The sequence below is a fragment of the Micropterus salmoides genome, unplaced genomic scaffold (assembly GCF_014851395.1).
Source record: "Micropterus salmoides isolate LMB-PRFRI ecotype aquatic unplaced genomic scaffold, ASM1485139v1 Ms_hic_scaffold_14, whole genome shotgun sequence".
Taxonomy (NCBI): Eukaryota; Metazoa; Chordata; class Actinopteri; order Centrarchiformes; family Centrarchidae; genus Micropterus; species Micropterus salmoides.
The window spans coordinates 498,406-513,393 of record NW_024040485.1 but is presented as its reverse complement, the minus strand read 5'-3'; the positions used below and the strand labels follow the sequence as shown (position 1 = coordinate 513,393).

At 43.0% G+C, this 14,988-nt stretch overlaps 1 protein-coding gene across 1 annotated transcript in view; it reads right to left on the bottom strand.

The window, feature by feature from the left end:
• Nucleotides 1–14,988, bottom strand: part of LOC119902937 (sickle tail protein-like) — a 128,306-nt gene that overhangs the window by 17,080 nt on the left and 96,238 nt on the right. Inside the window, exons 19-20 of the mRNA XM_038719342.1 lie at nt 5,808–6,105; nt 1,812–1,898 (exon numbers count right to left, since the gene is read on the bottom strand). Of these exons, the coding sequence (XP_038575270.1) occupies nt 1,812–1,898; nt 5,808–6,105 (385 nt within the window). The remainder of the gene's footprint in view (nt 1–1,811; nt 1,899–5,807; nt 6,106–14,988) is intronic.

Sequence of the window (14,988 nt, the reverse complement as noted above, 5' to 3'; positions counted from 1 at the left end):
GCATTCTTATCCCATTATTGCATGTTACTAACACAACTTCTCCCCTTTCTGGTAGTCTTGTGCTTTCTCGTCCCTCTCCTCTCTCCTCCTATCACTTCCTGCAGGTGTTTCTGGCTCTGAAGTCTGCATCTGTGGCTGTGAGTCGCCTACTGCCCTTCTGTTCCTGCACAACATCTGGTGCTACAAGTCCTACATTAATATTACTATAATAATCAGTAACATTATACATTTTTTGTACCAATGCTACTTTTAGTATTTGTATTTTCTGCATAGATATTGTGTTGGTGGAGTTTTAAAACAAAAACAGGGTCATCAGCGTTTTCAAACTTCTCTGTTTTAGGTGGTTGGATTCAGCGTTTTAGTCTGGATGGCAGCTGTAAACAGCAGATGTGCTGCGTTTTAAAAAGAAAAAGCAGGAGTGTGGATTTAGCCTTAGTGCCAGTATTTTGTTCATGCTGACAAATACAGAGGTCTCATTTATAAACGATGTGTACGCCACATCCCATGCAGAGGTTGTGATCTTTAAAAAACAGATCTGACGGGATAATGTGCAGTCCTCCATGCAAACTCTGTGTATGCAAGTAAACTGGAGAAGAGAAACGGCGACTCACATTGCAAAAGGATGAAACGTTTGAAATGGATACTACTGTGTAAAATAAATCGAACTATTACCTCTGAGTATTATAGGCCAATAAAACTTAATATAATTTAATAATATTAGTTCATTTGCCAAACAGATGAAAGCCTTTCTGAATAAACAACCCCGTGTTTGATTGATTGTGTGAAGTGGCAAAAAAAGGCACACAAAAACCATGATTTAGGATCATAAACACAAACGGAGATATCTGTTTCTGCAAAGAATGCAGTGTAGTTTATTCTCATTAAGAAGGTGAACAGAAGGACAAATTACATTTAAATTGATACAGTTTTTGTTGCGTCAGTCGAGCAAATAAAGTGCGTACTTTCATGTATTATCACATGTTCATTGCCTTATCGAGCCAAACACTGTGCGCAGCGTGTAGATGTGATGCGCTGCTTGTAAAAACGTTATGGAAAATATAACACTGTTAATTCAGTAGATCTTTCAGTGTGCCGCTGTCTGGCACATAAAACAAGTCATATTTCTTTTAACTCATCAGCAGCCTCGTTTAGTGAGTGGACTGTTTGTGTCGCCTAAATAAATGTTTAAACACAAGCAGAATGCATTTGGTTTACGATCTTTTCAAATGGGGGATTCCAAATTAGTACCTGGGTCATCCTGTACTGCATGTATGTGTCCCCTTTCACCTCTGTCACTTCTCAGGAGGGATGCACCTTCCTGCAGATCGGTTATCAAGGGGGTGGAGCTCCGGTGCCCCTTTACGCAGGTACACAGGCACTGCGTGTATGTACACGTTTTATCCACCAAACAACATGCTTCAGCTTCACCAAAAAGAATGTCAGTCACACCGAGTTAAATTTCTTTTTGTAGCTTTTCTGTCAGAGTTTGCCTCCTTTTCTTCCTGCAGTCAGCACGTATTAATATTAATGAGGGGCGTTTCACTGACCATTTCTAGGCGGGTCGGACAAGGAGCTGGCTCACATACGCCACATTTCAAGTTGAATGGATTTATAAAGGGAAACCGTTTTCTAAAGCAGAATATTCTTGTGCGTATATTTTGTATAGATTTTTATCCGTACATCACATTTCGTAGTCTTTCCCATGTACAGTTTTAGAAATGAGACCGCAGGACTCTGTACTGGTAGACACTTGATATTACATAATAAATTTCTTTGGGACTTTATCTTCTCTGTTCAAACTGGAATTGTACCTGTGTCCAGGGGTTTTAACTGGGTGGAGTCCGCCCCCTCAGTCAGCTTGGGAGGTGTGTCTTCCTGGGCATCAGGCTCCACTGAGGCTGCAGCACAAACAAAACACACAGACCTGTGTTTTAACTGTTACAGTTTCTCCATGATATTAAAATACCATGTGAATCGTGTTCAAAGACAACACATCTCAAAATAATCAGTTCAGTTTCAGTTCAGTGTGCCTTATTGGCAAGAGTGTTTCATTAAAACAATGTCACCAAAGCAGTTTGCAACAAAATTAATTATTGTGTAATGACTCCTAATGGTATAACACAGACAGTTTCACTGGCTCCCTGACGATCCAGTTCAACATCTCACCATTACTTACAGAACATAGCACAGTCAGGCTCCTGCACATGTGACTGAACTACTATGACCTTCCCCCCTCATCTCACTCTCTCAGGGAACAAAAATTTTCTGATTTATAAAACAGTGCGCATGCACTTCCTGTGACTTGTCCGTATGCAACCTTTAGTAGTCTTTTCCTATGCACAGGTTTATGAATGTGACCCCAGGTGCATACAGATTACCCAAACACCTGTCTGAACAGGTGTGTCTTCAACTGCCTTTTGAAAGAATTCCCAGAATCAGAGCAGAGCAGTCCAAAGTTTAGGTGCAACAGCCCTTGAGTGCCACAGTTCTGAAGGCCTGTGCTCGGGACAACTTTCCACAAAACCGTGCACACGCACATCCTACACTGATTTCCCTTTATAAATCCATTCAACTTGAAATGTGGCGTATGTGAGCCAGCTCCTTGTCCGACCCTTTAAACGCCCATAGTTGCCTAGAAATGGTCAGTGAAACGCCCCTCATTAATATTAATACGTGCTGACTGCAGGAAGAAAAGGAGGCAAACTCTGACAGAAAAGCTACAAAAAGAAATTTAACTCGGTGTGACTGACGTTCTTTTTGGTGAAGCTGAAGCATGTTGTTTGGTGGATAAAACGTGTACATACACGCAGTGCCTGTGTACCTGTGTAAAGGGGCACCGGAGCTCCACCCCCTTGATAACCGATCTGCAGGAACATAAACCCCTCATGAGCGGGACACATACATGCAAGACCCAGGTACATAGCCTAATTTGTCCCTCATTTGAAAAGATAGCAAACCAAATGCATTCTGCTTGTGTTTAAACATTTATTTAGGCAACACAAACAGTCCACTCACTTAACAAGGCTGCTGACGAGTTAAAAGAAATGATTTGTTTTATGTGACATAACGGCACACTGAAAGATGTACTTAATAAATAGTGTTATACTTTTGTATATTGTGTTTTTACATGCAGTGCATCACCTCCACACGCTGTGCACAGCGTTTGGCTCAAATACCATAACATGTGATAACAATATATCTCTGTCTGTGTTTATTATCCTAAATCATAGCCAGGAGCACGAACCAGCGCTGTCAGTCATCTTCACAAATGACCCCACAGAGGTTAAATAGCTGAGTTTCCCTACGAGTCAGTCAGAACTGAAGAAGTCTGTCAGGTGATGGACGAAACTCCTTCAAGTATCTTCAACAGGGGCGGTTTGTTCATTAGGGCGACCGGGCGATGCACCGCCAAGAGGCAGGGGATTTTTCTCACACTTTCTACCAGTCACACTGTTAGTTAGCTGTGACTGTTTTTGACAGACACCTGAAAACGACTCGGCGGTCCTCCAGCTTGTTGCTCTCACTACGACCAGCTGCTGTAGAAAATGTACGTTCAGGCTGAAAATTCAACCGTGTTGTCGGGAGATGCAGTGACTTTACCAGCGGTGAGTAAGACACAGTATAAATAATACATGTAATTTGTTAAGCTATGAGGAGAGGAAAAGTCCGCTAGCCACTAGGCTAATTTATGCTCCGTAAAATGCCATAGGCTAAGCTAATAATAATAATCTTGATAGTTATTATTAAGCTGAATTTTATGCTTATGTTAAATGTGATTGTTATTAAGCCATGTTTTATGTGTGCTGGTGGTGGAGTCAATTTAAAGTTAGCTGCACTTAACCCTTAACAATTATTTGATGTGTTGTTTTTTTCTTTTATTGCCAGAAACCACAGAAGAAAGAGGAGGTAGCATGATGTGGCCACCACTGGGATCTTGTCAGAGGAGGGTAAAAAGAAGAAGTGGGAAAGCAACACAGAAAATAAACCAAAAATAATAGAATATACCTTTTATATTTCCCCTTTCATGCCTTGATGTTTATGTGTAAATACAGAGTGAGAATGGGAGAACAACACATAGCTCGTTGTTACTGTGTGATTATAGAGTACAGGAGAACAGTGGATACTTTAATGCAGCCTACACCCCTAATAATACTGTGTAACTACAGTATAAGAAGTGGATTTTTTACTACTCTCTGCTTACCTTATTAGTCTTGTGTAATGTTTGTAACTTCAAGAATGAAAATAAATACTGTGCTCCTCTGTACCCCATTAAACATTTAAGATTAGCTATGTTTGATCCACCTTCATGTACAGCATATGTGACATTATTACATAATTGTAGCCTCTTACTTGAGATGGGTCCCTTAGCTGCAACGCAAGATTAACTGTAAATAATTTTATTCATTGCACATCATCAGCCCAGTGCCACTGCGCTTTATTCTGAATTTATTGTTCCTAAATAAAAGGTTTGTCACAGCTAAATCAGATGATTATGAGAGTCATTTTTTTTTTCATTATTGCTAAAGTAGTTGCCTTTACATTCAATGGTCTAAAGATCTGTTGATCTTAACTGTGGACTGTTCATTCATTGTAGACATTGGCACTGAACTTCAGGATGTAGCTGTTCACAAATACTGTACAGTATGTTGCCTAAGGAACAATCCTTGTCTTATAGCAGACTAAGACCATTGAACTGGTCACCTCAGCCATCATCGATCATCGATCAATTACCCCCCAAGAGATTTGGCAGGAGCCGCCACTGATCTTCAACAAAGTCCAGTTGCTATAGACTTTAACCTTCCTTGGATATCCTACATCATGGTTATTTTTGTGTGCGCTGCAAATGGTTTTTTTGCCACTTCAGGGAAAATCGAATCAAACGGGTGTTTGTTTATTCTGTTTTGCAAATTAACTCATATAATCTAAAATTATATGAAGTTTTATTGGCCAACACCACTATTATAGGTCATTTTTCAATTTATTTTACACAATAGTATCCATTTCAAACAGTTTCATCCTTCTGCCATGTGAGTCGCCATTTGTCATTTCTCCAGTTTATGTGCGTACGCATGGCTCACAGTTTGCGTGGAAGACGGCACATTCGAGTCTTACAGAGAGGCCTTTCCGAAAGCATTTGCTCCTCCCTCCCTCCCCCTACCTACTTCCACTCCACTCCAGTTTTGAGTTTTTCTGTAAGGTAGTCTAGTGTTAACATTACTGACAACATTCTTTCTCAGGCCTGGAACTCAAACTATTTTCTGATGCCCCATAAATACATATTTAAATAATTAAATATCATTAACGTGTGACGACTTGTTGACTTATAGCTTGAACAAACCACCACTAGTCGACTAAGAACATCTTTAGAATTTAGAATCTTTTCTCCATAGTACTATTGACTGAGAGGTTTGACAAGGTAATTATTATATGTATTTTTTAGATTTTATTGGCATATTTTGGCACAGAAACTTGTACAGTTGTTAGGAAAAAATCCTTGGTTATAACACTAGACGGTCTTGATTACCTCTTATATTATGGCCGTGGCTGCTTTGCTTTAACAAGACGTTTTTTAATATCTAACTTCATGTTAATAAATTCCTGGTTATTTCTGTCATATCTCTGCTATTAATATGTACTAATTGTTTCAGGTCTTCATTTGACTATTGACACGGCTAAATGTGTTCTGCAGATTCAGCAGGACTCTCTTAGGGAACATTTTTGTGAAACCTGCACACAAACAGAGCAAACATGCAGCCTTATATAGCAACGTGTGTCCAATGTGTTTTAAGTGAATGGGATTGTACAACCTTGTGATGTCAGTTCCAGAGGTCCGTTTGGCTCTGACTTTGTTGCAGCAGAAGTGATCTCTCCAGAGGCTGAATTACAGTGACCCTCTCTGGTCTCTGATACGTTCAGCACAGGGATGGTCTTCATCATGCTGGCCTGGGCCTCCTGGAGGACCTGGTCAGATTCTGTGTTGGTGTTGGGGGATGGAGGCTGACTAGAGTTGGAGCTGGCCGACTGGTTGGCTTGGCTGGTGCTGGGCTGGTCCATACTGCTGGTTTCTCCACTCAGTCTGCTCTCCGGAGTTTGTCTCTCTGATGTCTGCGAGGGGGGGCAGAGACACACGGACTGGTGATAGGTAGGGGCTGTTTCAAACTATGAACAGGCATGTAGGAGAAATCTCATCTATAGATCAGTGAAAACTGTCAGGGTGATTACCTCATTCCCTTCCCCTGATGTTCCCTGCTCCTCCCCCCATTTGAAGCTCATCCCCTTATTAGTCCCTCAGCATATACAGTATACAGGCACATCTCCACTAATTCTTTGCTGGACTGTCTTTTGCACATGCTCAGCTTTCCAGCACATATGCTGCGTTTCAGTGAACTTGGAAATTTATGACCTCCAACTAGAAAAAGTAGCATGGAACGCCACTTGAAGTCAGAGTTCCTATTTGTGAACTTGGTGAAAAAATATGTACCCCGACTTCACATGTTGCCAATATTATTATAGGTACACCAAGGTCACTGCTGAGGGTTCAGCGGTGTGCACACTTGACAAAGAATTATCAGTTTGTCACAGTCAGCCATGTATTTTGTTAACTTTCGGCGTCATGAATCATCACGCACCCGGAACGCTTTTAGGTCAGAAGTTCGAAATTTAAACTTGGAAATTCTGGAATGCAGCATTATTCCCCGATTCAGTTCACTCCTGTCTAACCTCGGCCTGATTCTATGGACTCTGATTCTCTGCCTAATCCCTGCCTGTAAAGTTAGCCAGTTTTTAAATGATCTCCCAGTTCTGACCCTGTTGTTCTTAGAATAAATCTTGTATACTTGGACAGTTACCCTGATTTTTTCTGTCGTGCTTGTGTGTTCTACCAGCTCTGAGTCACTGATCATCACAGCAATCAACTTATTAAGCAAATTTACTTTGACCACTATATTAAATATGGAATAACAAACTAAATAGCAGTTGTCATTTGTAACTAACTATCAGGGGTGGTGATGAAGCAGTGGATAAGACTATGCCTTTGGTGTGAGAGACCTGGGTTCAATTCCCCCTGTGACCCATCCACCATTGTGTCCCTGAGCAAGACACTTAACCCCTAGTTGCTCCAGAGGCGTGCGACCTCTGACATGTATAGTAATTGCAAGTCGCTTTGGATAAAAGCATCAGCTAAAATGAATAAATGCAAAGCTCTCCTTAGGTGATGCGGTGTTAATATTATTGTAGCGCAGACTTTCAGGCTGAAACAACAGATTCGCAATGTTAGCAGAGCTAATGGTAGTTTACTTTCAGCAGTAACCTAAATGGTTACTTAGGAAGTTTTTCCTTGCCTCTGTCGCCTAGTGCTGCTCTTGGTGGGAACTGTTGGGCTTCTGTAAATAACATCACAGAGTACAGTCTAGACCTGCTCTTTTTATGAAAAGCGCTGTGAGATAACTGTTGTTGTGATTTGGCGCTATATAAATAAAACTGAATTGAATTGAATTGAATTAAATGTTCCTCAACACAAAACTAAGTGCTTAGTAATTTATTAATATAGGGTTATGATGTGGCAACTAGTTCTAAATGTTTCAACTCTCTTTGAGAATCCTGTTCCTTCAAGTAGTTGTGTGTTGACTGCTGTCTGTACAACAAATTGCCCTCTGGGACAATAAAGATATCCTTGACCTTGAGTTCTACAACAAAACAAAACTGATCAGCTAAACGCTTTGAGATTGGGGAAAACTTTAATACATTGCTTTAAACTGAACCTGGTGCAGTATTATGAAAATTCCAATATCCAAACTGATTAAAGAGGTGGTATTCTGCTCATTTTCAGGTTCAAAATCCTATTTAGAGGTTGTACCAGAACAGGTTTACATGGTTTCATTTTCAAAACAACATATTTTTTGTCATACTGCACATTGCTGCAGCACCTCTTTTCACCCTGTGTGTTGGAGTGATACATCTTGTCTCTAAATGATCTTTGTTGGGAGTTGCACACGCGCAGCTCCTAGTTAAGGACTACTAGCCAATCAGAAGCAGAGAAGGGCGGGTCAGCGAGAAGCCGGTAAACCGCTTCGGTTCAGCTGTAGGCTACATGTTACATTGGTTACGCCAATCGGAGGTCACTAAGATTAATGTTGAGTCGGTGTGTACATATGCAGAAACAATGTCGGACACCGTAGTTTTCTCTGAACCCCTGCCAAATCTGACCAGTGATGACATGTATAGCCGCATGTCGTCATTCCGCCGCTGGTTGTCGAGGTGGTGTCCAGCAAACGATGTGGGCTTTGTAGATCATTGGCAGACTTTCTGGGGAAGACCTGGTCTGATCCGGAGAGACGGCATCCATCCCACTTGGGAAGGAGCAGCTCTCATTTCTAGAAATCTGGCCAAGTTTATTAGTGGACCAAATCCATGACAACCCAGAGTTGAGACCAGGAGCAGAGTCGCAGTCTAACACACTTCTCTGCCCTTCTAATTCAGCAGTTACCCACCCAAAACCCTACGCAGAGTCGCAGTCTAACACACTTCTCTGCTCCTCCATTTCAGGAGTTACTTAGTGAAAATCCTATAGTGACGGTGTCTGTCCCCCGACCATCGAAATTATTTAAATCAAAGGTAAACAGAAGAGGAGCTGTGCATAAAAACCTCAATTAAAACCACAAGAGCAATAGTGCAAATGAATAGGAGAGTTAAATGTGGACTCTTAAACATCAGATCTCTCTCTTCTAAAGGTGTACTAGTAAATGAACTAATATCAGATTATGATATTGATTTATTTTGTCTTACTGAAACCTGGCTGGGTGATGGAGAATATGTTAGCCTAAATGAATCCACCCCTCCCAGTCATATTAATACTCACATTCCTCGAGGCACAGGCCGAGGAGGTGGAGTTGCAGCTATCTTCGACTCTAGCCTACTAATCAGCTCTAAACCTAAACTAAACTATAACTCATTTGAAAGCCTTGTTCTTGGTCTTTCGCACCCAAGTTGGAAATCACTGCAACCAATTCTCTTCGTTATAGTGTACTGAGCACCTGGCCCGTACTCTGAATTCTTATCTGAATTTGCAGAGTTTTTGTCAACTTTAGTCCTTAAAACGGACAAAGTTATTATTGTAGGGGATTTTAATATTCACGTGGACGTTGAGAATGACAGCTTTAGTACTGTGTTTATCTCTCTGTTAGATTCCACTGGCTTCTCTCAGAGTGTTCATGAACTGACAACTGTTTGATAACTTTTGAGTTTGTATTGCTGAACTACACGCCATTGGGCAAAAATTTCTATATAAGATGTCTGTCTGATGGTGCTGTAGCTAAATTTAAGGACGCGATTCCATCAGCTCTAAATTCATTATCAAGTCACAAAGTAACGGAGGATTCCTATGCTAGTTTCAGTCCCTCCCAAATCGATCATCTTGTTGATAGTGCTGCAGGCTCGCTGCGAAAGACACTCGACTCTGTAGCCCCTCTAAAAAAGAAAATACTAAAACAAAGACGGTTAGCTCCATGGTATAATACTGAAACTCGCAAATTAAAGCAAATATCGCGGAAACTTGAGAGGAATTGGCGTTCCACCAAACTGGAAAATTCTCGTTTAATTTGGCAAGATAGTCTTAAAACTTATAGGAAGGCCCTCCATAATGCCAGAGCAGCGTACTACTCGTCATTAATAGAAGAAAATAGGAACAACCCCAGGTTTCTTTTCAGCACTGTAGCTATTTTTATGAAAAGAGCTGTGAGATAACTGTAATTGTGATTTGGCGTTATATAAATAAAACTGAATTGAATTGAACCTCTGACATGTATAGCAATTGTAAGTCGTTTGGATAAAAGCGTCAGCTAAATGAAAAAATTGAATCTTAATTGCAATATCTGGCAGAAATCATCATCAATCATTCAGCCCTAATTCATATATTTCCAAATATGAAAGAGGTTGTAAATGCTAATTATGATCCTATATGGAATCAGTTAAACTAATTGAAAGATGGACACACTTTAAATCTCTCTCTAATTGGAAGAATTCATATTTTGAAAATTAATATACTCCCCAAATTGTTTTACTTATTCCAGAACATCCCACTGCCTCCTCCTCCAAATCTATTTTATTTTCTAAAGAAGGTATTTTTTTTATTTTCTGTGGAAGAATAAACGTCTTTGCTTATCCCTCCTGTACTTACTCTTTGAAAGACAGAGGCTCCATTTTTGCAATTTCCTCTGGTATTTGAGAACTGAGAAATGTTTTATTTCACAAAGGACAACCCTCCTGCCTGGGTAGAGATGGAGTCTCACTCTTTAAAAGATACCTCCTCCTCTCTATATGTACTCAGGTATCCCTAAAATACTCCAAAACTAACTCCATTACTCGGAACATGATCAAGGTGCGGTTCGAGGTGAGGAAACATCTAGGTAAATCACATCCTATTTCTCGTTTCAGCCCAATTTGTGGCAATGAAGATTTCACTCCTGGTAGAGCTGATATTGGGTTCAGGATTTGGTCAGAAAAGGTACAGAAAATTCAGGATTTGTATCGTTCAACTGATGCTACATCAGTGTCTTTTGAGGAGCTTGTAATAACTATTTACAAATCAGAAATTTCATTGGAGCAAACCAAACACAGGGACATTTTTACACTGTGTGTGGGAAGAGGTCAAATATACAATAGAAGTTATATTATCTGTAAAATTAACAATGGAACCCAAATTCTGTTTATTAAGCTGTTACACCAAAGAACGTCTCGGGTTACATATGTAACCCTTGTTCCCCGAGAAGGGGAACGAGACAATGCATCGTTGACGACACTTTGGGAACGCCTCTGGGCGTGGCAGGGCTGAACTATGAATTAAACTACTCCAATCCTATTGGTGTTGCTAGAACGGTAGCGTGTGACGGCGTAACCGAAGGGGTATTGTGGTGTCCGAACAATAATGCTGCGATGATGTGTTGAGAAGAAATCCGCTTGCACACAAAATTTAGAGTCTTCTCACACATCCACCCGCAAGCATTCACACGGGATCAAACCGGTTTACCCTTTAACGCACACACAGACACACGAACTGACCAGCGCCCACAGTTTATGAGAAAACTCACCATATACGCCAGCGTCTGGAGCGCGAGTCAGCTTGATGGAGCCCTGTGATGGAACGATGAATTCAGGCACAACACGGTCCCTTCGTGGTCGCCAATTTCTGTGGTGTCCGAAATATAATGCTGCGATGATGTGTTGAGAAGAAATCCGCTTGACACTGTTCTTGATCATAAAAGTTTATTACATCAAGGAGTTCAGCATCAATTACAAGCTCTGCAGCAGCTTGGAGAGTGACCCAGCCCGATGACCACTCTGTCTCTCTGTACATCAAACACAGCTTATATAGGACATGTTTAGGCATCTGTTAGACACCATATAAGGGTCTGAGTCTCCACATAACCACTGACCTCTGCTCTCCCCTTAAAAGGTCACTAATCCTCTATCCAGCTGCTACAGTGCTATGTTAAACTGTTATGCATCAAATGCACATATGTTATACACCACAGTATATAAGCACGCCGGCACACAGGACACATTAGCCCTTTTCTATGAAGCAAGGCACGACTAGGGGGAGAGCACATGGGTGCCGGGTGCAGTAGGAAGGTCCAGACTGTAAACTGGATGAAAGTGTGAGGGGTGGCCTAGCCAGCCATGTCACACAAATTCTGGAGTGACGCTCCTGCGAGGAGGGCCCAAGAAGCCGCCATGCCTCGAGTAGAGTGCGCCCTTACGGCCATAGATGAAGGCAATACCACGCACCTGATAGGCCAGGGAAATAGTCTGAACGATCCAGTTGCTGATGGTGTGTTTAGAAGCGGGGAGCCCAGCCTTGGGGGACCCGAAACACACCAGCAACTGGTCTGCTTTCCTCCACCGGGAAGACCTCAGAGTGTAAATACTTGGTGCTCTGACAGGGCAGAGCAGATGAAGTCTCCTGTCCTCCGCCGTCACATGAGGTGGGGGATGAAACGCCTGCAGCACCGTGGACCCTGCCAGTCTGGCCGGAACCTAAGGGACATAACCTGGACAAGGGTGCAGGATGGCCCTGACCCTCCCCGGGGCAAACTCCAGGCATCGGGGAGAAATCGAAAGTCGTCCAGTCGTCGATGTAGTTCAGTATGCGGAAGCCCTGGAGCCTCAGCGGGGCCAGAGCTGCATCCATGCATTTGGTGAATGTGCGGGGAGAGAGTGCTAAGCCGAATGGAAGAACCCTATACTGGCAAACCTCAGGAACTTCCTGTGAGAGGGACGGATGGAGACTGGGAATAAGCGTCTTTGCAGATCTATCGTGACAACCCATTCCTCGAAACTGATGATGGCGGGGATGGTGAGCATCCTGAACCTGAATCTCCTCAGAGATTGGTTCAGGGACCGCGGATCTAAAATAGGATGCAACCCTCCGTCCTTCTTGGGAACTATGAAGTACCGGCTGTAGAACCCGGACTCACTGACTGGCGGGAAAATAAGCTCTCTGGCCCGTTTTCCAGCAGAGAGCGAACTTCTCTGCCCCACGTGCACCGCAGTCCAGACCACCCTGTTGAACTTCTGCGGGGGGTGGACCCGGAACTGCAGCCTGTAGCCATCCACTACGGTGCGCAGGACCCACGGGAAAATGTTTGCAAGGCTCCGCCATGCTTCTACAAAATCCGCTAAGGGAACCAACCCCTCGGGGCTGGTGGCCGGTGTTATGCGTAGGTCCCCGGTTTACTGGTCCCAGGTTTGTTGAGAGGGACTATGGGAAGCGACGCTTCGCTTCTGGCTCCGGCGGTAGGAGCTAGCCGAGGGCTGAGCTTGTCTCTCTTCAGCCGTCGCCGTCCTGGACCCAGACCAGCGGGGGAGATATTGTTCAAACGCCTCTCCCTGCCTTTGGCGTGCTGAAACCTGCTGACGACAGCATCCACTGCCTCACCAAACAGGCCAGTAGGAAAGAGGGGCACATCCAGGAGAGAAGCCTTCTCCTTCCCCTGGATGCCCGAGAGGTTGAGCCACAGATGGCGTTCCGTAGCCACTGGAACGGGCCGTCTCCTTGGTAACACGGAGTGTTAAGTCAGTAGCTCTACGGAGCTCAGTTAGGTCCTCCTCAGAGGGACCTCCCCCTAGGTCAGTCTTTGAGAAGATCGGCCTGGTACGCCTGCAAGCTGGCCATGGTGTGCAGGCTTGCACCAGCTCGACCTGCTGCCATGTAGGCCTTGCCCACCAAAGCGCATGTCGTCCACCACGGTTTGGTGGGGAGCGCCGGCGTCTGAAGGAATGAAGCGAGGGTGGGAGAAAGATAGCTCGCGAGTGCTTCCTCCACCCGAGGCATCGTTCCAAGCTGAGCTGCACGAGACCTCAGCACCCTCAGGGACCGGGCCTCGCCATGGCCGCAGGCAGCCCCCTCGAGAGCTGCCTGGGCGTGCAACATCCCCAGACAGGAACACACATCTCATGAGTCTCCCCAGCCGCGATGTAGCGTGGGCATGGAAAAACACATTGTTGGAACTGATCACCAGACATGGTCTCTACTGCTTCGTCAGGATTTCCAGGTAAGACAACAACTTTCTCGATAGTGGAGCTTCCAAACATACTCAGAGTGCCTGCTGAATAAAAAAAGGCTAATGTGTCCTGTGTACCTGCGTGCTTATATAACCCTCCGGTTACGCTGTCACACGCTACCGTTCTAGTAACACCAATAGGATTGGAGTAGTTTCATTCATAGTTCAGCCCTGCCACGCCCAGAGGCGATCCCATAGTGTCGTCACCGACGCAGTTCGAGTTCCCTCGAAGGGGAACATAGGTTACAGAAGAAAGATCTATTTCTGTTACAAGCAAAACAGATGATAGCAATGTCATGGGAAAATGTACACAGACAAAGTATTGGTGAATGGTTAAAGGGACTGTGTATATGTGTATCCTTTTATTCTTTAAAAGGAAAACAAGAGCTTTTAGTGTGGGGGCCTCTTATAAACTATCATGAACACACAAATCTGCTGAATCGGGGGAGTGAAATTGAGGATGATTGATGGGCTGTTATATTGGGAGTAGGATGCAGGCCAAGCAAACCTTGCCTTGACTATGGACAACTGAAGAAGGACACTGATGACTATAGGATAAACATTTGTTAGTTACTTAGCAATGTATTTGTTATTGTATAGTGTACTTGCATAAGTACATGTGTATAAACATACAAACGGTCAAAAGCAATAAAAAAGTGTTGAAACAAAAACAAGTGAATACTTGTCCAGATCCAGCACGACACAACATTTGTTGAGAAGTATCCAAAATTGATGAAGGCATCATTATATGGACAGGCATGTCAACATGTTTCACATACACATGAGAAATGGTGCCTAGAGACATCTAGAAAAAGAATAAAAACTGATGAAGACTGACTATTGCCTTTAATTGCCAAAACAGACCAATTATGGGGATAAAATGATGCCAGAATTATTGAAAATGGACAGACTATAAGTTACAAATGGATATTACAACTTGTAAACACAAAACACAATCTACAAATAGATTCAAACAAGCTCTTCATGATCCCATTACTGTTACGTAATGTAAAAAATGTTACAAGGGTTAACAAGTTCTCGCGTTAATGCATTAATTAAATAATGCTGACAACTATTTTAGTGCAGGTTAACACAGTTTTCATTATTATTATTATTATTTTGTCTGTTGCTCACTGGCTCTGAATACACATCCAGTCACAGGAGGGGGGGGCGGGGGTTGATCAGCCTGCATATCACCCACCCAAACAAGCAGTGGAGGGAGGCCTCGGCAGACTATGCTGCGATGGAGAATTCAATTAAATTCAAATCCATTTTATTTATATAGCGCCAAATCACAACAACAGTTATCTCACAGCGCTTTTCATAAAAGAGCAGGTCTAGACCATACTCTATGATGCTATTTACAGAAGCCCAACAGTTCCCACCAAGAGCAAGCACTAGGCGAAGAGACTCCACAGCTCCAGAGCCAGAA